General features: G+C 32.7%; 3 protein-coding genes across 4 annotated transcripts; all 3 read right to left on the bottom strand.

Moving 5' to 3' along the window:
* Positions 1-3,106: 3,106 nt before the first annotated feature.
* LOC129801102 (beta-1,3-galactosyltransferase 5-like) lies at positions 3,107-4,111 on the bottom strand. Its single transcript, XM_055845864.1, has one exon. The coding sequence runs from the start codon at positions 4,109-4,111 to the stop codon at positions 3,107-3,109; it is 1,005 nt and encodes a 334-aa protein (XP_055701839.1).
* Positions 4,112-8,289: 4,178 nt separating this feature from the next.
* Positions 8,290-9,570, bottom strand: LOC129800376 (beta-1,3-galactosyltransferase 5-like). Its single transcript, XM_055844716.1, has one exon. It carries the CDS (start codon positions 9,311-9,313, stop codon positions 8,339-8,341), a length of 975 nt encoding a protein of 324 aa, XP_055700691.1. The 5' UTR covers positions 9,314-9,570; the 3' UTR covers positions 8,290-8,338.
* Positions 9,571-13,235: 3,665 nt separating this feature from the next.
* LOC129800375 (beta-1,3-galactosyltransferase 5-like) lies at positions 13,236-14,652 on the bottom strand. 2 transcript variants are annotated; one of them, XM_055844714.1, is made up of 2 exons: positions 14,563-14,652; positions 13,236-14,486 (listed from the first exon to the last, which is right to left on the bottom strand). In XM_055844714.1, the coding sequence occupies exons 1-2, from the start codon at positions 14,571-14,573 to the stop codon at positions 13,481-13,483; spliced, it is 1,017 nt and encodes a 338-aa protein (XP_055700689.1). In that variant the 5' UTR covers positions 14,574-14,652; the 3' UTR covers positions 13,236-13,480. The 2 variants fall into 2 exon arrangements, with proteins under 2 accessions (XP_055700689.1, XP_055700688.1); XM_055844713.1 differs by having other exon boundaries at positions 13,236-14,498; positions 14,563-14,598.
* Positions 14,653-25,663: the final 11,011 nt, after the last annotated feature.

The following is a 25,663-nucleotide window of genomic DNA, read 5'->3' as shown; positions in this document are numbered from 1 at the left end:
TTTCAATTCAAAGCTGAAGATGTAGTAATCAACTTCTGTAATTAATTATCGTTAGATTTGAAGATGAATTGAGTTTAATCTTTAAATCTTTTTAAATTTTTTTCATAGCCATAATGTGCTTCTTAGATTTTTGTAAGAATCCACAAAGTTTTCCTGAACAAAACCCTCCAAAAAAGTCATTTTTATACCCTGAATCTCGTTCTGAAGATCCTCAGAATGCACATTTTAAGGAGGAAGAGGACTCTGTGATCGAGTTTCCATCCTCCCCAAGTCTGTCGGATGTTATCCCGGTTTTCTCTCTTCTTCGGAGCACTGTGTATGAGAATGATGAACTTGGGCTGCATTTTCAACTGTCGACATGATTTTCTGGTTAATAATGTAAATCGAAATCTCGGAGATCAAATAAGTATCTTCGGTCAGGAGTTGACGATTTAATGTATAACATGACCTTCTGAAAATTTTCCACTGTGTAATTGTGATATTTTCCAATAGTCCAAATAACAAATGTGTACCTTGTACATTGTACATAATAAAAATTCAGTACGAATATTATCCATAATTGTCATCAAGACTTAATGACAAAACCTCCCCAACTTAGGACACTTAATCACTGATAAATTACAAAACTGCCCTTTCTACGGCAGTCAATATTATTCCCTCTCTAACAGCACATCCAATGATCCAATGTAACATAAAACAGACATAACTTCAATTAAACACCTAATTTTCAACTGAATATATTTGGTACAAATATCACTAATTAACTATAAAAAAAACAACAAGGAAAAAACTATTACAACTTTGTAAAATTCTTATCAGTTGTGTTAATGAACTTTTTTCGATTGCTGGTTAGTTATGATGATTATCTAACCTATCTAAAGTAATTGACTCTTCAATTGGATTTTTCTTGAAGTTATTGTGGTGAGTATCGTGTCATAAAAGCATTTAAACGATTTAAACGAATTCGTTTTTTCATATTTTCCACTTATTAAAAAAATCAAAAATATTGTTCTTCTTCCATTACAGTAATAAAGATTAATAACACTTGGCTTATAAGTCGATTGGCTACTGTATTATATAATTCAGTCACGATTGCATGTATTTTGATTTGATGATATACCTACGCTTAACAGTTTCTCTGTTCGTCTACCTATTTCATATTTATTGCAATCAACTGCACTGCGTCTGCCGCCGACTTCATGACCAGTCTCCCAGATAAACAGCAGAAACATCAGAAACTTAGGTTCGCTCACCATATGAGGCATGGAAAAATGCTAAATTTTAATATAATATGAAGGGGGGAGTGGGACACTTTTGAACTGGAGCAGGTTTAAAATTGGGCTTTTTCTCGTATTTTTAAATGGAACTGGATTTTAACGTGATAATTTAGCTCATACTCTGGCTTCAAACACTTGATATTTTTCCCATATTTTTTTTAATGAATCTATTTTTTTTTTCAGGAAATGTGTGACTTAAGATTAGCTATTAAAATATAATTACCATTAGGCCAGATTAATTAAAAGAATATGTGAAGTGTTCGAAGCCAGAATTTGTGAGCTAAATTATAACGGTTTCTCCTACTTTATTTAAATAAATATAACTGAGGCCCAATTTTTGAAACTCTCACTCGCACCCGCCAGCTCTTTAGTGGCCGAGAGAAATCCACTCGCACACCCCGTAGATTCAAATCCTTATGTAACGACTTCTTTATAACATATAGTACTCGTTGCACGTACTCAAGAATTTCCGGGGTGTGCGAGTCAATTTCTCTCGGCCACTAAAGAGCTCGCGGGTGCGAGTGAGAATTTCAAAAATTGGCCCTCTGATTTATTAAATTGTCCCAAAATCGGATTTTGGGACAATACGGTCTTGATGCAAGGATGTAATGTAAAGGATTTTATTAAGGCCATTTACATCGCCGTATTAGAGTGAAATTTATTTGCCTCAAAACCGATTTTGGGACAGTTTAATCTCAATCTAATGCGGCAGTGTAAATAGCCTCTATGATTTTTAATAAATCAAATATTCATTCATTAATTCAAGTGGTTGAAAATAAATGAATGAATGAATAATTGATTTATTAAAGATCATGAGGCTATTTACACCGCCGCATTAGATTGAGACTAGTCCCCGGCGAGTGGCCTTCAAAGTTGAAGCCAATTTCTTACTTTCACATACAAATGCGTATGGAAATTTTTCTGCACTCATGATCGTTATGCTAAATATTTAAAAAGTGAGAAGTTTTTCCGTATTATGAGATACCTTTCCGTATGGAGGGAATATACTAAATTTTTGTTTAAATAAATTTTTTCCTTGGAGCACTGTGAGCTGAGTCCGAGATCAATTTAGGAATTGGCTTCAAATAGCTCCATATAAAAAGGCCAACTTGCCAGGCGCTTGATTGAGATTAAACTGTCCCAAAATCGTTTTTGAGGTAAATCAGTTTCACTCTAATACGGCGATGTAAATGGCCTTAATAAAATCCTTTACATTACATTCTTGCATTAAAACCGTATTGTCCCAAAATCCGATTTTGGGACAATTTAATATGAATCTAATGCGGCGTTGTAAATGACTCCATAGATTTCATTTTTTATGTTTTTATGTTTCAAGTAAATGGTATGATGATAATTAAAATGGTGCTGTCCAAAATTACATTGGGGATGGTGAATAGTCTAAGGGCCTCTACACACTAAATAAAATTATGTCCATATTGAAGCAAATTCCCTACGCATATGAAAAACTCTTCAATATGGACATCATTTTCTCTAATTTATTATATTCATAAACGATAGTAAACAAATTTTTAAAATAACTTTAGTCACCTTAATCTGCCCCAGTCTCTCATAATGTACCTAATTTAAAGTTTCTAATTATTGAATAGACTATAAATTTATGTTGATCAAGTCCACAATTATCTGTTTTACGGAAAAGTTATCACTTTTATTGATCGCGTAGATTGTAGAATGTGGAGTATCTCTTATCAAATTGACTACATACACAAAAAATTCGCTATTTGATAATTTTCTCAGTTCAAGAGGAGATGTCGTAGAAGAAACACTTGCGAATTCCATCAAATAAAAGTGAAAATATTACTCTTACAGCATTAATTTAATGTATCAAAATTGTAATAACCTTTTTTCAGAGACATTTTTACAACGTTCCAGAATTGTCTTATGTGCTCATTCTTCAACTCAAAGCTGAAGATATAGTGATCAACGTCTGTGATATTTCTCTTATTTGAGATAATTTCATCGGAAATCTGTGAACCCATATGCATATTCTCCGTGTGAGTTATTCTAACATTAATCTTTTCCCTGAGTATTCCAAGGACGTAGACATCATCTACCCAAAAGAAGGGAGTCGTTTCTGCAGCTTTGTGGAGTTTCTGTGCAACATCTATGGTCAGTAGGACTCCACATCCTGGACAGTAGACTGGATAAGTCTCATTGGGGTATTCCTCAGGTGAAACGTACCACTTGGACCTTTCATCACGAATAACACCTGGTTTCCAACTAATCACACAGAACATAAAGTTCCTTTTATTTCTCATTCTATAGATGTATTTCCACATAAGTGGTGTATTCACGAAAATATCATCGTCAGATTTGAAGATGAATTGAGTTTCTGGGCAGAATTCTGTGGCCCATTTCATAGCCATAATGTGCTTATAGGATAGATTTTTGTAAGAATCCACAAAATTTCCCTGAACGATATCCCCAAAAAAGTCACTTTCACTCTGAATGTCGTTCTGAAGATCCTCAGAGTCCACAGTTCCAAGTAGGAAGAGGACTCTGTGATCGAGTTTCCATCCTCCCCAGGTCTGTCGGATGTTATCCCGGTTTTCTCTCTTCCTCGGAGCACTGTGTATGAGAATGATGAACTTGGGCTGCATTTTCAACTGCCGACAAGATTTCTGATTAATGATGTAATCGAAATCTCGGAGATCAATTAAAAATCTTCGATCAGAACTTGGAGATTCAATGTCTAATATGACCTTCTGAACAATTTCCACCGTGTAACTGTGATATTTTCCAATACTCCAAATAACAAATGTGTACATGAGGAAAATCAGCACGAAGAATATCCAAAATCGACGTCGTGATTTCATGATAAAACCTCTCTAAGGGCACTTAATCACTGATAGATTTCAAAATTACCCTCTTTACTCAAATATCATCAGTCATTATTAATTTCTCCCTAAGAGCACATTCGTATAACGTTCAATTAAACACCTAATTTTCAACTGAATATCTTTGGCACAAGTATCGCCAATTAACCATAAAAAAGAACATGGGGAAAAGCTATTTGAAAATTTCTTATCAGTTATTGTATTAGTGAACTGTTTGCGATTGCTGGTTATTATGATGGCTATCTCTTACCAAATGTAATTGACTCTTGAATTGGGTTTCCCATATAGACACAAAAACGCTTCAATTGATTACACTCAATGAGTAGTATCTCTTTCTTCTTTCTCTCAGAATTGTGATACATATGTACATAAGGTAGAAGGTGGATTATAATGCACAAAATTCTAGAGCAGAGGTGTGCAAAAACCGTTGAAACCGAATTAACGTCAAAATAAGTTTGTTATAGTATCGTTTTGACCATTGAAGTACATGTTTTATTTGACGTTTATTCGGTTTCAACGGTTCTTGCACGCCTCTGTTCTAGAGAGTGTTATGGACATATAAAGTAACTTATGGCCTCTACACACTAGAGAAATTTATATCAATATTTGCCAGTTTTTCCTACGAGAGCACAGGCCATTTGCTTCAATATACACATAATTTTCTCTAGTGGGTAGAGGCCATTAGATAAGTATCAATATCTGGAATAAATCTTGTAAATAACTAAAAGCGAGCTATTATTTAGATGAAAATAATTCTTGATTGGATTATATTCGCAATTCCGCAGTTTGAGTGATATTTTGAGGAATTTCCGATTGGGACTATAGAAGACATTTATTAATAAGTGTATCATCAAGTGAAATAAGCATAATAAGGAAAGTGTAGGGGAGACTGGGGCAAAAAGTCACAAATCGAAAAATTCAAAATTCAATATCTTTCAAGGTAAAAAAGATAGCAGATCAATTTTTTTTCTATAGATAGCCTCCATAGACCTTCTTCTATGTCGTAAGTTTCTTAGAATTCGAACAAGGAATTTAGAAAATAAAAAATATCGAAATTTTTAGACCTATTTTTGAAATATTTTCCTTGCAGAAGATAACAATTATTACCTACTTATCTTCCAAAATTGATGCACTGGTGAATATTTTCTAAATAATTTGGATTTTTTGGATACGAATCCGCTATTCTATTTTAGAATTTCACAAGAGTTCTTTTCTCCAGAAATCCTTTTATTAAAAATGGCCACTTGGGGTAAAAAGTAACAAAAGGTATAGAACAAAAAGTAACAAAAAGCGAAGCAATTTCATTAAAAAAAAACGTCATTATCATGTCTCGCCGCTTGTTGTTTGCATTGGTCAAACGATTTGCAGGCTTTCGTGTGTGTGTTTTTTTTTTCTAAAATAGCTTGTTTTTCTCGTTTTCTCACTTTTCTCGCAGAGAAAGCGGTGTTTTACAAAGATGTTGATGAATAAATTTTCTATAAAAATATGTCCTCTAGGAATTTATTCAAATTTACGGAAGCCCGTAATGAAGCGAATTAAAATATGATAATACCCAATGTCTGGTACTATTTGCCCCAGCATTTCTGAGAATAGTCACAAAATTACGTTTTATAAAACGGATCGATAAATGTATTTACTTTCGAAATAGAGGAAAATTATTCTCACAAAGTTATAGAGCGATGAATTTCCTATAAAACTGCGCTTATTAGAAATTTTTGAAGCGCTCGAGTAGCTTGTAAAAAAAAATATCCGTTTAGTGACTTTTTGCCCCAGTCTCCCCTATATTTTTTTAAGAGAGATTTACAAAAATTTTCGAAAAGTCTCCTTTTCGAAAGATGTTATTATAGATATTGCTTCAAATCATCTCTAACAACAATTCACTTTAGCAGTTTACTTTTATGTGACAAGAATTTTAAAAAGTTACTAGGTCATTAGAGCTTAAAATGGCCAAAAGGACTTATTCCCACTTATTCCACTCTTTTTCTGCAGTGATGAAGGATCCCTATAGTATCTATAAATTCATAGATCTCGTCCTTTGAAGTACATCTAATTAAAAAATCACAGTGTTTACAAACGCATGTTTACTACCCCCTCCCCCGTTCCCCCTAATGGCCTCTACACACTAGAGAAATTTATGTCCATATTGAAGCAAATTCCCTACGAGTGTGCAGGGAAAACTGTCAAATATGGACATATTTTTCTCTAGTGTGTAGAGGCCATAATGGTTACTAGTGGGAGATACGAAAATTTTGTATAAAAACCCAAAATTTTTGGAAATAAATTTAGATTTCGCATAATCAATGATTCAAAGTTTTTTTTCAACATTTAGGGTCGAAGGAATACCTCTTCGACAAAGAACCCTTATTGACATTTTTTTTTGTCTAAAAGTTAAACTTTTTGTTATTTATAATAAAATGTACGTAATATTACGTTTTCTCTGCATTTAGGGTAAATGTGCAAAATTCCGGCCAGCTTGCAATTTCGGCCACAATTTTTGTTCCTCGAATTTTCATGATTTTTTTAGTTTTTACATACTCTAGAGATTATAAAATGCAAATAATTACAAAAGAATGTCGCTTCGACGAACGAATTGATGTGACAAAGACATTGGAAGGATTCCAGAAGGGTAAGGAACTATGAGAATGAAAGTGGCCGGAATAGGCCACCAATTATATGTCTACATTTGTATTCATTTTAAAATGTATTAAAAAAGAATGTAGAGAAAATAAAGACGACAGACTGTCTACAAGGTTCCAAGCAACACTCCTTATAAAAAATAACAAAAAAATCAATTTGTATTAAAAAATATTACGTTTTAAACTTGAGACTTTGACGCTTGCATGCAGCTATGCCGAAATTTGGCACACTTACCCTACATTTTACTATAAAGAGAAAAGTTCAAATTCTATAAATAGGTCTTGACGCGACTTCTTAAAGTTATAATAGTTCATTTCACCCTCAATGCCTATGTAGTATCTTTCGACTTCTCAGAACCACCTATGTCAAGTCCATCGGCGCACTAGTGCCATCCACTTCAGTTGCTAAAGAGTCTGGCTTTGTGTCTAAAGTGCCTTACTCTTAATTGTCACAGCATTCGGCTCGGCTCCGTTGCCTGGACCCAGCGGCTTTGCATTAAGCCTAAGGAATGAGGAACAAAGGTGGCAACAATTCTGATTTTTTTATGGGCATCAAATTTATAATTTACAGTAGCCAGAAGAGACTTCGCTGCATACCACTGAGGTTTTAAAAAAGCATATAGGGGAAAGTACTCTTCCTTCAAACGTTCATGCCTTCGAATAATGTGAATATTCTTGTATTTTCCTAAGAGACTTAACACATAATTATCACATAATTAGCAGTAAATGATAATAAGCTAACTAATATTTTATAGAAATCCATAAGTCTCTTAGGAAAAATAAAAGAAAATTCACATTATTCGAAGGCATGAACGTTCGAAGGAAGAGTACTTTCCCCTATCTTAAGTGGTAGCTTGAAAACTTTAACCATTTAACGACGAAACACTTTTTACTGACCGAAAATCAACAATAAAAAATTAACTAATAAACAAAATCAATGGATTTTGGAAAATCCATCAGAGTCTGATTTGATGCATTTTTTACCTCTACGAGCGATAGGGACAAAAGTAGCCTAAAAGTTTAAGTAATTTTTCTGACTATACCAATGAATAATAATTTTCAAACTAATGGAAAATATTATGTATGAGTACTGTAGTTTCTTTTTCCAAAACGGTTTTGCTTATAAAAAATGGAAGTATAAAAAATAATTAAAATATTTTTTCTATATGAGAATTTAAAAATTCGTCATTTTTAAATTTAAATATTTTACTATAGCATATACCTGGAGACTTTGAAAAAATATCCTAGATTCCTACAACCTTTTACTTTGCAATTACGTACAAACTTAAGAAAAAAAAATAACTTTAGGTAGTCAGGAAAAAGTTTTTTCTTTATGGGTCACCGGTGTTCCAATCGTCCATAAAGGGTTAAGGAATTGAAAATATTTTTTCCCTCAAACCTTAGTTCAAGAGCAAACGCTAAGTTTTCCACGCTCTAGAAGAACAGAACTTTACAAGAACTTAAATGCGAATAAAAAAGTTACTATAAAGTCCAAATTAAAATAATAAAAAAACAACAAAATATATCTCTTAAAATAATAATTTATTACTGTATCAAAATTGTAATAACCTTACTTCAGAGAAGTTTTCACAAAATCCCAGAGTTGTTTTATGTGATTATTACTCAGGACAAAACTAAAAATATATTGACCAACTTCTGTGATACTTCTCTTATTGGAGATAATTTCTTTAGCAATTTGTGAACCCATATGCATATTACCAACATTAGTTATTGTAACATTAATCTTCTCCCTGAGTATTCCAAGGACGTAGACATCATCCACCCAAAAGAAGGGTGTCGTTTCTGCAGCTTTGTGGAGTTTCTGTGCAACATCTGTGGTCAGTAGAACTCCATATCCTGGACAATAGACCGGATAAGTCTCATTAGGGTATATGTCAGGTGAAACGTACCACTTGGACCTTTTATCACGAATAACATGTGGCCTCCAACTAATCGCACAAAATATAAAATTGCTTTTATTTTCCATTTTCTGAATATGTTTGGACATAAGTGGTGTATTCACGAAAATATCATCGTCAGATTTAAAGATAAATTGAGTTTCCGGGCAGAATTCTGTGGCCCATTTCATAGCCATAATGTGCTTATAGGATAGATTTTTGTAAGAATCCACAAAGTTTCCCTGAACGATATCCCCAAAAAAGTCACTTTCACTCTGAATCTCGTTCTGAAGATCCTCAGAGTCCACAGTTCCAAGGAGGAAGAGGACTCTGTGATCGAGTTTCCATCCTCCCCAAGTCTGTCGGATGTTATCCCGGTTTTCTCTCTTTCTCGGAGCACTGTGTATGAGAATGATGAACTTGGGCTGCATTTTCAACTGCCGACAAGATTTCTGATTAATGATGTAATCGAAATCTCGGAGATCAATTAAAAATCTTCGATCAGGAGCTGGAGATTCAATATCCAAAAAGACTTTCCGAACAATGTCCACCGTGTAACTATGATATTTTCCAATAGTCCAAACAACGAATGTGTATATGATAAAAATCAGCACACAGAATATCCAAAATCGACGTTGTACTGTCATGGTAAAACCTCTATCGTCACTTAATTACTGATAAATTCCAGAAACATCCTCTTTACTTAAAATTCAGTCCTTATTATTTCTTCCCTAACAGAACATTCAGTATAACGTAAGTTCAATTAAACACCTGATTTTCAACTGACTATCTTTGGCATGAGTATTACCAATTAACCATAAAAAAAGGAACAAGGGGAAAAGCTATTTGAAAATTCTTATCAGTTCTATTTGTGATTCTTGATTATTTCGATGGTTATCCCTCACCAAAAGTAATTGGCTCTTCAATTGAGTTTCCTCGCATAGACACAAAAATGCTTCAATATACGAGTGATTACATTTAATAAACCAGTGATAAGCTCAGATAATTTTATGGTAGCAGAAATTCTTGATATGAGGCCTCGGAATGTGTACAATTTGGAGTGCTTGCAACTCAAAATGCACGCAAAATTGGTTGTGAGTTGAATTTTGGAAGTTAAGAATCATTTCGAGCAGAATTTTATCCGTTTTAAAATTAAACATTTAAATCCTTATAGGTGCTCTCCCTATATAGAAAACAAAATTTGGGGTTGTTCCAGAATTACACAAGGAGGAAGGGTGATATCATCAACTTCTAGCCATCAATCAACATTGAAACTTTTGAGAATCTTATTTCTGCTATTAAAACTGGAACTTTAATTATTATCAAATGTGTGTGTAATTTTATAAAAAAAAATATAATTATACTTGCTTTGTTAACGGTTTTCTTTTTTTTATTATATATGCTTCCAAGAGCGCAAGCTCAAAAGCATTATTATGGAAATAAATAAATAAAAATAAATAAATATTTAAATATTAAAATAAATATACAAAGTATAATGAAATACGTATAACAAATAAATAAATAAATAGGTATTTTTCTTGATTTTAAAAAATATTTACTATCCAGGACAAGGTGGCTAAATCAAATTTAATATGTTGTCTTCGAACGACTTGGAATCGATTGTGAACAGGGGCATAACATTTCCTATGTTTCCCATATGTTTCTAGCGTGCCAAAAAAACTTTTGGGTTTATTAGCTGTTTTCTGTCAGTGTAAAATGAATTAGCAGAAAATATAAATACAAAATAAAAGACAATTTAATATTGAATATGCAACCGAAAACTACAAATTGGCAACCTACGTAGTTTTGGAGATATCTTGTGAAATGTGTTCGAAAACAGGGAAAAATTTACACTAAAACTGGTCGCATTTTTAAGAGCTAATATCACCCTCGTGATTGCGAACATGAAGTGGCAGAAGATCGTCAGGCGTAGGCTGCTAACTTTGATGTTCTAGACCCGCGATCCGGATAGCAATACACGGTTAAAAATGAACGATTAAATAAAGAATCTTGTCCACAATGTATGTTTTTTTTGTACAAAAAGATCTTCCCAAAACTCAGGTATCAAAGGCTAAATTATTAAAGTTTTTAATGAAGATTTCGGAAAGTATAGTTGTTTGTACTTTTGTACTTTTATAAACTTGAAAACTAGAATTATTTTTTATTTATGTTTAAAAATAGAGAAAATATGTTGCTTTTTATCTGCCCGATTCTTTAACTTTAAAAAACCTATTTGCAGAATATGTAATAGCTAGGAATTTTGCGGTATATCTTCAGATATTAAGATTTGCCTATGGATCGGTTATATGCCTTGCGGAACCGCTGCACCCAGGCCACTTATTTGGGCCCATTATGCACTGCTCATTCTCCTGTTCTATCTTAACCTCCAAGGCGAGTAAACCTGCTCCATATCACAGTGCTCTGTGTGCATTCTGATACACACAGTACCGCTTTATATCACGGTAAACCAACCTTGGTTAGTGGATCTGGGCAGTGAATGAGTATTTGTATTCGACTGAACTCTGCATGTCGAAACTTATTTCCTATACCAACCTCTCTTTTTAGGCGGTTCACTGTCCATGTATTGGCATTACTTTCCTATTCATTCACTGGACGAATTCGAGACTATTACAGCAGCTGAAAAATCTGCAGCTGCCCAGTCTCGAACCCAAGACCTCACAGTCATAGAGCCACTGCTCTATCCACTGATCCATTGAGGCCCCTATCTTCAGATATACAATACCTTAAGCTTCGTGAAAACGACCCAATCATCCCCTAAATTATTTATTTCAACGCTTTTTCTAAGCGTAAAATTTCTATATTATTATTGTTTAGTAAATATTTTTCTGATTTATGTTGTTATAAAAAATATATCCAAAAATTTACTTATGACATTATTTTTTGAGAAAAAGTTTTAAAGTTTTCTGGAGCTCAAAAGCTGAAAAAACTGTCAATATTAAACACTTTTTCCAACTCTATTCTAGGGTGAATCATAAAACAAACTATTAAAATTTATACGTTTTCACGTGATAAATTTATACGCTTTCACGTGAGACTCTTTATTTAAGTACGGAAAACTGGGATGAATTAGATAGTCAGTGGAATGATTGAGTTTGCATTAGAAGGGATATAATATCACATAATTAAAATACAGTTATATCCTCTCATTTTCATTTGAATATTTAATTATCTAATTCAAGCAATATTTCACAAATTATATGCAAATGATATTTCCATTTCCCTGTTATTTTAGCTCCAGTATATTGCACTACTTCAGGTTTATTGACACTTATAGATATTTGGAGTAAAAATAAATAAGGATAAATAGTTAAAGCCTAATTGTTGCATTGTATATTGTTGTATTGTCTAAAAATATTACTACTAAATTATTTGCAGACTTTCCTCCCTTTCTATTAGCTCAAGGGGAAAATATTATAGTCAACGACCACTCTCTTTTTCGGATCAGAGTTATTCAAATGACATTTTAACAGGTTTCATTTAAAATAGGGGAGACTGGGGCAAAAAGTCACAAAACGGAATAGTTTGACCAATACAAACAACAAGCGGCGACACATGGTATTGACGTTTCTTTTCGCCGTGAGACATCATAAATAGTTTCGGTTTTTCTTACTTTTTGCTCGATACAGTAGACTCTCGCAAATTCGGCTCTTTTAAGATCGGGCTACTTTTTAATTCGGGCAGCGGTTACACTTGAAAAAAGTTTGTTGTCATTTTTCAAGTTTGATTATGATTATCAAATGAATCAAATATGCTCAAATTTGGCATGGTTTGTCTCAGTTTTGATGTGATTTTGCATTATTGAAGGATTTTCATGAAATTTACGATATATATCAGTGTGTAAACTCAATATCTATATGCACATGTCGCCCGAATTTCTGTCTAATTCGGCTGACATTTCGGTCCTATATGCCCGAATTTGAGAGAGTCTACTGTACCTTTTGTTACTTTTTACCCCAAGTGGTCGTTTTTAATAAAAAGATTTCTTGAGAAAGGAATCTTTGTGAAATTGTAAAATAGATAGCGGCTTCGTAGTCAAAGAATCCAAATCATTCAGGAAATAACCACCAGTTCATAAATTTTGAATAAGGAACATACAATATCGAAAAAGGTCTATGGAAGCTATGGAAAAAATTTTAAGCAGCTATCTTATTTATATTGGAAGATATTGTGTTTTGAAATTTTCGATTTGTGACTTTATGCCACAGTCTCCCCTATAGTATATTTTAGTTAAAGTTAAATATTCTGTTAAGTTCTTGTTTAATTTTCTTATTATAGCTTTCTAATTAATATTTCTTTAAATTATTTATTCTAAAAAGTAAAAAAAAACTTATAGTAATGCTTATTTTCGAGACCATAATCATCACCATCATGGTCACTTTTTGAGACATTGAACGTATTCAAAAAAGATTCATCTGAATAAGGAATCGGACATCTATCATTTTATCTTCTAATTACTTGATTAAGAAAGCGAACACTGCTGTTAAAATGGTATACAAGTTAATGATAAATTGTGTAAGTTCTAGGAAATCTTATACTGATGTAGCGCACACATTTTTTCTATAATATTTCCCTCTTTAAAGGTTTTACGTTCTATAGTTCCCTTGAATTCAGAATTTTTATTAATGGAATTCCAAATTTAGAATCAAGTTCCACCATTACAAATTTCTAACTTATAATTTCTTCTTTAAATTTTAAAGGCTCTTCTGAAGGAAAATCGTTTTCAATTAATCACTGTATTTTAAATTTTAATACTTATAATACTTCTAGAAAAATATATATTCAGATTTAAAACCCTAATAAGTCATTGAAAATTCTTTTTTGTAGTATCCTTTACTCATATAATCGTATACTACTTCCCAAAATTGACCTATTTGCTGGTTAGTTAGCTCGTAGGTGAACATATAGAAATTTACATCTGTAATATTTTTCTTTTTGGCAAACATATCGTCTGATTTATCTGATCCCATGTGAAGGTCTCCAATAGGACTAATTCGAGCACCAATCTTCTCTCTAAGAATTCCAAGAACATAAACATCATCCACAAACAAGTAAGGGGTGGATTCGGCAGCTTTGTGGAGTTTCCGGGCCACATCTGTAGTCAGTAAAACTCCACATCCAGAACAATAAACCGGATAAGTATCATTGGGGAATTCCTCAGGTGATACATACCACTTAGTATTCTTTTCTCGAACTACCGGTTGTCCACCATTTATAACACACAGAATGAAGTCTGTTACATTACCAAGTTTCTGAACAAATTGCGAAATAAGTGGTGTATTTACGAAAATATCATCGTCAGATTTGAAGATGAATTGAGTTTCTGGGCAGAATTCTGTGGCCCATTTCATAGCCATAACGTGTTTGTACGATAGATTTTTGTAAGAATCCACAAAGTTTCCCTGAACAATATCTCCAAAAAAGTCACTTTCACTCTGAATCTCGTTCTGAAGATCCTCAGAGTCCACAGTTCCAAGAAGGAAGAGGACTCTGTGATCGAGTTTCCATCCTCCCCAGGTCTGTCGGATGTTATCCCGGTTTTCTCTCTTCCTCGGAGCACTGTGTATGAGAATGATGAACTTGGGCTGCATTTTCAACTGCCGACAAGATTTCTGGTTAATGATGTAATCGAAATCCCGGAGATCAATTAAAAATCTTCGATCAGGAGCTGGATATTCAATTCCTGAGATCCGCTGAACAATTTCCACAGTGTAACTCTGAGATTTTCCAATATTCCAAACAACAAATGTGTATACGAGCAACACCAGTATGAAGAATATCCATAATCTCCGATGTGATTTCCTGATAAAATTTCTAAATTCAGAGCACTTAATCACAGAGATCATAAATGTAGAACCTTATCAAAAATTCCACTTACAACTCATTCATTTTACAGTGCGCACCTCACAATCACTAATTTCAAACTAAAACGTCTTTTGCAGGAAAGCTACTTTTATAACCTGCATGTTACACATATCTTTACTTTTATGTTATCAAACAGATTATTTTAATTTTTTCCGGTTAATATAACTGATTGCATTTTTTGCAATAGCATTATCTTCTAAATTTTTTATGTTGTCTCCTCAATTTGAAATTTTGTGGCTTCATTAGAACAATATATAGTATCTTAAATTGCAGGATATACGATGTATATGATGTGTTTTATTGCACAAATTATCACATATGGTGTATTAACCCTTTAACGACGATACACTTTTTACGGACTGAAAATCAACAATAAAAATTAAACTGAGAAACATAATCAATGATAAGTCTTACATCTAACCTTGGAAAGTCCAACAGAGTCTGATTCGGTGTATTTTGTGCCTCTATGAACAATAGGGACAAAAATAGCCCAAAAATTTAAGTAATTTTTCTGGCAATACCAATGAATAATGTTTTTCGCATTAATGAAAAATATTACGTATGAGTATTGTAGTTTTTATTGCCAAAAGAGTTTTGCTTAAAAAAATTGGAAGTATAAAAAATAAATAAAATTAATTATGAATTTGAGAATTTAAAAATTCGTCATTTTTGAGCTTAAAAATTTACCATATAGCAAATAGCTGGAGATTTGCAAAAAATATTCTAGATTCCTTCAACCTTCTACTTTACAATTATGTACAGACATAAGAAAAAATAACTTTAGGTAGTTAGGAAAAAAAATTTTCTTTATGGGACACTGGTGTTCCAATCGTCCTTAAAGGGTTAAGGGTTAATATTTATTTGGTTTTTTTTTGGATCTTTACTTGAAATTATCTTAAAATTGATAGGACAGAATCTATTGTTGAAAAAAGAATTATTAGTAATTTTATCGGATTGATTTAAATTTTTTAAGATATAGCTGCTTAAATAAATTTTCTAGTAAAGTTCACACGATTCTACGAGTATATATTAAAATTAATAAACAAGCATATCCTTTATAAACAAATATTTAAAGGTAGATTTTTAAATCAAAAATCGACTTTTATTTTAGACGAAAAATCGATTATTTATTTACAGTAATATTTTTTGGAGTTTATCTAAACAATTACCATGAAAATTTCAAGATTCGAAGAAGAATTCGAATAAAAGATACTCAATTTTTGCCGGTTGCTGTGTTTGAAAACGTTGTGTCGAGAAAAACGCACTCAATTTGATAGGGGAGACCAGGGCATAATTAGACAGAGGTTAAAATTAGCTAAATTGGTTTTTCTAGTTGCTCTTAAAATACATTTAGCAAAATAATTTATTGAATGTAGTAACATATGCCCCCATATTCCCTAAAATATTTAAAATCTAATCTTGTATTCTACAACTTAGAAGCATTTTTATAAAATAAAAATAGGAATAAATCACTTTTTGGAAAGTGGCTCTGAAAATGCATTTCCTTTCGAGTTACATTGGAGAAAAAGAAGTTTCTACAGAATTGTAGATTGGTAAATTACCTATGCGAATATGTTCAATAAATAAATATTTAAATAAATATGTTCAATATATCTAAAGCTTTGGTATGAAGCCCGTATAAGCCTTAGGTCTGAAGAGGTCATAATGTAAGGGAACATATTTTTCTTTAACGAACAATATCCTTCTTGATCAGTAAGTCTATGTCTGCTCATGAGTTAAATTGTTATTTATATTCTAATCATTTATCATTGCTAATCCTCTTGGCGGTACAGTATACTGTTCCGACTGTTCCCCTCTTAACCCTTTAAGGACGAGAAAATCAAAAATTGAGCGTCAAACATAACTTTTTCTGACTTTCAAGAGAGGATAACATAACTTTAGAAAGCGATAGGATTTTTTTTATGGGGCACCACTTTCCCAATTGACCTTAAAGGTTAAATCGGTTTTCAGACTAGAGGTTTAACCCAGTTCCTAGAGGTCTCAATATCTTAAATAGCGAGCAGTTTTATCGCTTTTTGATAGTCTAATAGGTCTTTCATCTGCAATAATTCAATCCTAAATTAAATTTTGCCAAAACTTCGTGATTGGTAAGAAATCAGAGCAGTTAAGCCATATGGCTAAACCTTAGATCTAAAGCCAATATTAAATGTGTTTTCTAGGTTCTAGATCTTAAAACTATTTACTTACCTCTTTCCGGGATCCGGTCCGGACCAGCAGCATCAAGCGAGCCAATTGCACGATTGCAAGGGCCTCTCGATATGCATTTTTCCATACGTTTTTGCATAGAGACTCTGAAATATATCGCAAGTTCCTTCCTAGAGAGAATTGACTTATCAGTCTGATATATTATAAAATTGTGAGTTAAAAACTAAGGGGAGGTGGGGCTATATTGTTATACGATTTTTTTGCATATTTTTAATGGATAATTGTGGATCTAAATAAAATAATTGTAAGAACCAGCTTCATTTAGAAATAGGCGAAAATGTCGTAGAACAATCTAGCCCCACAGCTCAAAGTAGTCTCACTTCCCCCTATTTAAAAATACATAGGGTCGAAGGAACACCTATTCGACAGGGAACCCCTATTGACACTTTTGTAAAAATGATGAAATTTATTTAGTGTTCTGGTAAAATGCAAGTAATATGATATTTTTTCTGTAATCTATCTTTTCTTATAAAAAGAGCTATTAAAATTTCATATCCTAAACCGGTACTGAAAGTGTCAATAAGTATGGCATGATAAATTCTTAAAGCACCAATAGGTGTTCCTTTCACCTTAATGTTCGCAGAAATAATACAATAACTACGAGCAAATTTGTTTAAGTCGTAAATAAATAAATATCGGAATACTATAGGTAAATCGGTATACCTGCAAAATTTTTACAAAGGAAAGTGAAAAATGGCTTCAATTTTTAATTAGACTTGATGCGCCCCTGATTAGTTCAAGAGTAAGTCAAGCCTTGCGAAAAAATATCCTAGATTCTGTCATCCTTGTAGTTTGTGATCATCCCAAAGAATCGGATTCTTATAGGTTCTAAATAATACAAATATTGTTTTTCCTTGTATATCCATATAGGGGTACTTAGAGCCCCAAAATATGTGAGAGTTAAGGGTTTTAGTAAAACTTCCGTTTTCGTGAAATCAGATAATCTCAATTCAAAAATAACTATTGTATCAATCCGGCCTTGGCTGTGAGACCTCTTTCCTTACCTTTCCTGTAATTCTTTTATCTTTTCTCTTTATTATGTGCCACGCTATTAAAATATGATTGAACTATCTGCAACGACTTTTCTTGGAAATTCAAAATTCAGATTGAATTATGTACAAAATCACGTTCAAAAGCAAAAAAACATCCATCATTATCAGGAAGTGAAGTATAAAACGATGATGACAGTCGACAAGTCCTTCCATTGCAAAATTAATTATAAGTTATGCAATTATAGACGAGAAATTCATAAAAAAAATGCGACTAATCATTCAAATAAGACAACATAACAGAAATTAATTTAATTTCACCTTTCTGCAATGTTCACAACGACAAAATAAAACACCAATTTTACTGGTAAATTCTTTCAATTTAATGCAATAGTTCTTTTCTCTCATTTAAAAATTGTAAATAGTTTTTTAATCATGATACAACAATTTAAATAATTTCCGCTTTTTCTTAATTGTTTCTCTAACTCTTTTAGTCAGTTCTTTATCTTTCTTGAAGTTTGTTTTCCTCGTCTTTTTTTTCATTCTAAAATTGTTGTCAAATTAATGCCTATACTCATTTTCATTTTGATAATCTTTCATTTTTCTTTTAAATTAAATTAGCTAAAAATTATCTTTGATATTTTTATTTGCTGAATTTAAATTTTTAAAATAAATTGCATTTCAATAATTTAATTTTTTTATAGGACAAATATACTAAAACTATCTCTACTCAGAAAACGATTGTAAACATATTGGAATTAGATTTTTCTACAATGAATTCTTTATTTATAAATTGTTTAAGAGACAATTTTAAAGGATTATGAGAGAATTTTCAAAGAAAAATATTATACCAATAATTCCAATAGGTACACGTTTTTTGTGTAGATTTTGCCCTAAATGAGAGATTAATATAATATATCAAAACGAGTTATTAAAAATTGCAAATAATAAATCACAAGCTCTTTGCCTATTTGTCCGATTCCATTCCCTCGCAGAACCAAAGTCGCAATACGAGGAAAGATAAACATAATTAAAAAAAAATGAACATCTTCAAATCTTCAAAGCAATTTCTAATTAGGCGCGCCAATATCTTTCTAACATATAGTAAAAACTCGGATGTTTTTTCCCCATACTGTTGCACTATTTTTGAAATTCTCTATTTATTAACAAGGGGTGATTAAGTGTACCATTCATGGTTCTCTCAAGCTGCGATCTTACGATTCTTGCGCAAAAATCATGAGATCCTTAAACAAAAATCGAAATATGTTGTGATTTTTTCTGTAGAAATCGCACAAATTGCCGATTTCTGTACTAAAATCATGCTAATTTTGCAATTTATGTGAAAGAAATAGCGCAATCCTGCGATATTAGTACATGCGCAACTTAACGATATTAGTACAAAGTACTGCGAAATACTGCGATTTAACGATTCTAGTACAGAAATCGCGTAATCTATTGCTGTGAAAGTAATCATTTGCGACCAATGCACAAAAATAACGCAATTTTGCGATATCTGTACTCAAAAGTACGATATGGTGATTTTCATTCAAAAATTATATATTCTTGCGATTTATTTAATAGAAAATGGCACGATTTTGCGATATTAGTGTAATAAATCGCGGTAATTTCGCGATATTAGTACAAAAATACGCATCACTTTGCAATTTTTGTGCTAAAATTTCGAAATTTTGTAATTCATAAGTAAAAACGTGTTTTAAAATTTCTTTTTGCGGAAATTGTGATATTTATGTATAGAAATGGAGCAATATGGTGATTTGTAAGAAAAATCGAGCGATCATCAGATTTCTGTGAAAGATATTCTGTCATATTGCGATTTTTAAGCAAAAAAACAAACGATTATGCGATTTCTGTGGAAGAAACAACATTATTTGGGAATTTATGTGCGATAATCAAATGATTTTTGTACAAGATATCTCGTGGTTTTATGACCTCGCGATATCTGTCTAAAAAAATCGCGTAATTTATCGATTTTTAAGTAAAAATGATGCGGTTTCTGTGCGAGAAACTGAATGATTTTGTGATTTCTAAGCAAAAATCGAGCGATTTTGCGATTTCTGTGCAAGAAAAAACATTATTTGGGAATTTATGTGTGAAAATCAAGTGATTTCTGTGCAAGAAACTGAATAATTTTGTGATTTCTAAGCAAAAATCGAGCGATTATGCGATTTCTGTGCAAGAAACAATATGATTAGGGTATTTATGTGCGAATATCAAGTGATCTTGCGATTTTTGTACAAAATATCTCGTGGTTTTATGACCTCGCGACCTCTGTCTAAAAAATCGCGTGATTTATCGATTTTTAAGTAAAAATGATGCGATTTCTGTGCAAGAAATTGAATTATTTTGTGAAGCAAAAATCGAACAATCTTGCGATTTTTGTGCAAGAAGCAACATGATTAGGGAATTTATGTGCGAACACCAACTGATCTTGCGATTATTGTACAATATATCTCGTGGTTTTGTGACCTCGCGATCTCTAAATAAAAAAATCGCGGGATTTATCGATTTTTTCAGTAAATATTACGCGATTTTTGTGCAAGAAACTGAATAATTTTGTGATTTCTAAACAAAAATCGAGCAATCTTGCGATTTTTGTGCAAGAAGCAACATGATTAGGGAATTTATGTGCGAACACCAACTGATCTTGCGATTTTTGTACAATATATCTCGTGGTTTTGTGACCTCGCGATCTCTAAATAAAAAAATCGCGGGATTTATCGATTTTTTCAGTAAATATTACGCGATTTTTGTGCAAGAAACTGAATAATTTTGTGATTTCTAAACAAAAATCGAGCAATCTTGCGATTTTTGCGCAAGAAACAACATTATTTGGGAATTTATGTGCGAAAATCAAGTGAACTTACGATTTTTGTACAAGGTATATCGTGATTTTGTGACCTCGCGGTCTCTGTCTAAAAAATCGCGTGATTTATCGATTTTTAAGTAAAAATGATGCGGTTTCTGTGCAAGAAACTGAATAATTTTGTGATTTTTAAGCAAAAATCGAACGATCTTCCAATTTTTGTGCAAATATTGAGTGATTTTGCCATTTCAACGCACGGAATAAAATGATCTTGCCATTTCTTTATAAAATATCGCGTGGTTTTCCGATTTTTGAATAAAAAAATACCCGATATTACGATATTTGTACAATAAATCTCATGATTATTATTTCTGCGCAAAAATCGACTGATCTTACGATTTTTGTACAATATATCGCTCGATTATATCGAGTGATTCTCCGATCTCTGTACAAAAATCATGTAATTTTGCGATTTCAGCGTTAGAAATCGAGCGATCTTGCAATCTGTGTGAAAAATCTCGCCATATTTTGCAATTTTTGGTTAAAAATAAAGCAATCTCACGAGTTTTGCGCAAGATTTCGCATGATTTTGCGATTTTACCTTTCATATTTCAATCAAATATCTACTTTATCACCCCTTGATTATTAAGTACTTTTAGATATTAGAAATTACTGAGTTAGTAAATATTCTTTATTATGATGAATAATTGGAAAATGGACCCTATCTGCAGGTCAGTATTGATTTTTTTTGGTATTATAAGTTACACAAAAGAATTTATTATATTTTTTCATAAATATTTGGAGTGTAAATGCAAATTATTTATTTATTTACTTCTTTTTGTTCTATTTGAACTGTTGTCTTTCTGAGAATTTCCCTTCCAAACATCTTTCTGTTTTTCTTTATTTACAAATTAGGTCTAAATATGTATCATCTTCTGTTATTTTTTTTCCTATCATTATATCAGAATTCTTTTTCTTTTGCTATACTCAATCTTCATCTACATTCTGCAAATTTTCACTGATCTTTTCTTCACTTAAGTGTCTACCTTTGATTATTTTCTTTTTATTTTTTAATCATCTAGCTATTATTTCAAGATTAGTTTTTATTATTTGTTACATATAAATTTCTAATACATTTACGCAATTTTTAAGGGAGTTTTATAAGATGACTTTTGTTTTTTTTATAGGTATTTTTTTTAAATACTTCCTCTAAAAGAAATTTATGGCATGAGGATATTGAATTTTGAAAAAGATAATTATAGAATTCCTTTGAAACTAGAATCCTATTCTATTTTTGAGATACCCGTTATGATGTGACTAAAAGAAAGAAAAAAGAAACTAAATGTGACTCCCTCAGCTCAAAAACTCTTCAGCACGCCATCATATTTACAATTAATTATACTTACAGAGTCTACATTTTACAAAGTCAATAGTACTCTTTCTCTACCATTTTAGGTGTTCATTTTTTTTCTTTCTCGCAAAATTCTTGTAAAATGCGTTACACATTAGGGCTATCATCTCACACATCATTATACAAATACAACTTTAAAACATCACATCTTGCATTATGCAGTTCTTTAATTAAACATGTTTATATATAGTTAATTTTTTTCATAGATATCATTTTTTGGGCAATACATCTACTCTATGCTACTCACTGTCCATTTAGTTTTTTTTCTTTACCTCCTCTTTTTTATATTTGGGTTGTTTTATTCATTGCGTCAATTTTCAATGGCATTTCCATTGCAAAATGAATTTACTAAATTAATAAGCGTTTTATTTTCACTGTTGCTTCACCTAATCAATAAATTTTACCTTTAGATAGTACTCAACACTGAAAACATTATGGCTTTAAAAATGAGCATACAAAATATCATAAACTATTTGATATGGCTGAAGTGAAATTTAATTAGAGAAATGAATTTATACACTGAATTAAAATCGATGAAAATTTGACTATAAATTACTCATCACTCAAAAATTTGAAAATAAAATGAAATATTCAATGAAAAACAAGAATATTCAATTATCCTAAAAATTAATAAAATAACCTGTTTTTTTTGTGTAAATCACCTACAACTTTATGTGCGAATACAATGAATTGCATAAAATCAAAAAAAAATTTAATACAAAGTGGACGAAATATAAATTCAGAGATTATTAATTTTATCCCAATGGAAAACTGCTAATCAGAAGAGGATTGTCCATTTTTCAATATATTCAAAGTGTACAAAGATTAAGAAAATATAATTTACTTTAAAAGCAATAGCGTAAACGTAAAGTGATACAATTTGGACAATTGGCTTTTTTCTTGATAAATTTAGTTCTTCATTTTTATTTGTATATTTTTAATGCTTTAGTTTTATAATTTGGTTCCTTGTGCTTAAAAACAAATTTTGTACTGTATTTATCAAAAAAAACCATGTCCAACTTGTACCAGCGAATTGTCCAACTTGTAACACTATGTCCAACTTGTATCACTTTAGCCTATCCAACTTTTGATAAGCCCAAAATTTGAAAACCATAAACATAGAAAATGCTCAATTAACACATACGAAACTAGAATTTGAAAATTTAAGTACAATTTCCTCAACCTAAAGCCCAAAGGCATCGACATGTGGATCAGCCCAAACCAACAAGCTCGAGAAGAAACAAAATCCAGAAGAAGTTCCTGCCTATCATACCTTGGGAGAGTATTTCCAATGGAAACTCCCGTCACAGAGTTTCCTGAAACAGATGGCTCCTCAACAAGGGCACTGAGAGGCATGAAGCCCTGACAGATAAGCCTACATCAAGAAGATCAGCCAAGTCATTAGGAGTAAAGCGTGTCCCAGATTTAACTTCGAAGTTTTCGACATGAAGTTAGTCACAATAGGAATTGAGTTTTGTTTTATTTTATTTTTTTTTGAAGTTTCAAGAGAATTTCGTCAGCTTTTCATTTCTGAAAAAAATATTGAAAAAGATTGTGTTTTGGATGAGAAAAGTGATAAAAATGGAGAACCTGCGCAAATTGATCGTGGACACGTACCTAAAGAATCCAAAAGCGAGCTATTCTAAAATCGGAAGGATCACCGGAAAGTATCCATCCACGGTGCGAAGGGTTATATTACGCTTCAAGGAACTCAAGACTGTTGTTTGAAAGCCAGGATGTGGCGGAAAACCTGGAGCTGTAGACAAGAGGATGAAGAAGAGAGTGTTGGCGCTTTTCCAGAAGCAACCTTGCCTTTCAGTCAGAGATGTGGGCAAAAAGTTGGGTATCTCCAAGAGCTTAGTTCAGAGAATCAAAGAGAATAACGGATTGATAACGTACAAAGCTCAAGCTACTCCCCATCGCACGGATAAGCAGAGGCAAAGTGCCAAAACGAGGTCGAGAAATCTGAGTGATCGAGTTTTGAAATGCTTTCAAGGATGCATTTTGATGGACGACGAAACTGTCGTAAAAGGTGAATTTACTCAGTTGCCCGGCCAACAGTTTTACACGGTGAAGACTCCTACGGGTGTAGCCAGCAAGTACAGATTCAAAAAGTACGACAAGTTCCCAAAGAAATATGTAGTTTGGATGGCAATCTGCTCTTGTGGACGTCGCAGCGAAGAATTTTTCATGACAGGGACGATGAACGCGGAATACTAAATTAAAGAGTACCTCCAAAAACGACTTTTGCCACTGTATCAAAGCCATGACATCCCTCCTCTATTTTAGCGTGATTTGGCATCATATCATTACGCGAAAGCCATCCTGGAATAGTTTGCCAACAACAGTGTCAAATATGTAGATAGGAAGGTCAAGCCGCCCTGCACTCCAGAAGTCCGCCCCATTGAGAAATACTGGGAAAATTTTGAAAGGAGACTTGAAGAAGAAGGCTAATCCAGCCAAAGATTTGCAGGACTTCGCACGAAAGTGGAAGAAAGTCGTCAGAGATCGTGGGGACGACCTTGTCCAGAGCCAAAGAGTAGGGAGTAATGAAGATGGTGCGAGATTTCGCGGAGAAACCGCTTGAATAAAAAAACCATAAAGTGGATTTGAATCACAATGAAATACCCTTTCAAGAAATATAAATAGTATTTTTATATGTACTAATAGTTTTTTAATGAGAGTCATTTGTCTTCTTGGAATTAAATCTGGGACACGCTTTAGTAGTCAGGAGCAAACGCTTGATAAAATCGAGTGATTGTGGACTGGAGGTAAGTGAAAAGTAGGCACTCAAGGACATCACCCGAGATGATTGGACATTGATTCAAAGATTGGAGTAATGGGAAGGTCAGAGTCCTCCTATCTGTATGAAAAATGCATTAATATTGCAATTAGGAAGTTTTTCGGGAGCCTCAAGTGGGTCAGTGGATAGAGTAGTGGCTCTATGACTGTGAGGTCTCGGGTTCAAAGCTGAGCAGCAGCATAAAAAAAAATTTCTCATGCCATATTGGTCTTGAATTCATCCAGTGAATGAATGAATAGTAAATGTCAATGGTGCATATATTGACAAAATAGTGAACCGCCTAAACAAAAGAGGCTGGTACGAGAACGAGTTTCCACATGAAAATAGTACTTCAGTCGATACAAATATTCACTGTCACTGATCCCAAACACACACCGAGATGGGCTGCTGTGATATACTAGCGGCACTGGTTGCCCACAGAGCTGTGATATGGAGCGGCTACACGTATCGGGGGATAAGATAGAATAGGAGTGATTGGGGAAGCATAAGGGGCCCAATTGTGGCCTGGATGCATCGGTAATCCGAAATGGAGAACTGACCCCTGGCAAAATCTTATCTTAGGAAGTCTTTCAGCAATCAAAATGTGCATATTTAATAAAAATTTACGCAAAAAACGCTAATCCTTGATTTTAAATCCTCAGTGTATGATAGTTTGGGCTGATCTTATACCGACATATTTTTCGAGCTGAGTATTTTAGAGAATCAGCCAATGTGTATTTTAGACATAATTTGAAGGATTTTGCCTGTCTACCTAAAATAAATTCATGATTCCCAATGAAATTATGGGGATTAGCGACAATGACAGTGTCAATTCTGAAAATAATCAATTTTTTTGGGTGTTTTTGTACTTTTCGAAATGTC

This window comes from Phlebotomus papatasi, chromosome 2 (genome assembly GCF_024763615.1).
Source record: "Phlebotomus papatasi isolate M1 chromosome 2, Ppap_2.1, whole genome shotgun sequence".
Taxonomy (NCBI): domain Eukaryota; kingdom Metazoa; phylum Arthropoda; class Insecta; order Diptera; family Psychodidae; genus Phlebotomus; species Phlebotomus papatasi.
Note: the sequence above shows the minus strand (reverse complement) of the source record. Positions and strands in the feature narration are given on the sequence as shown.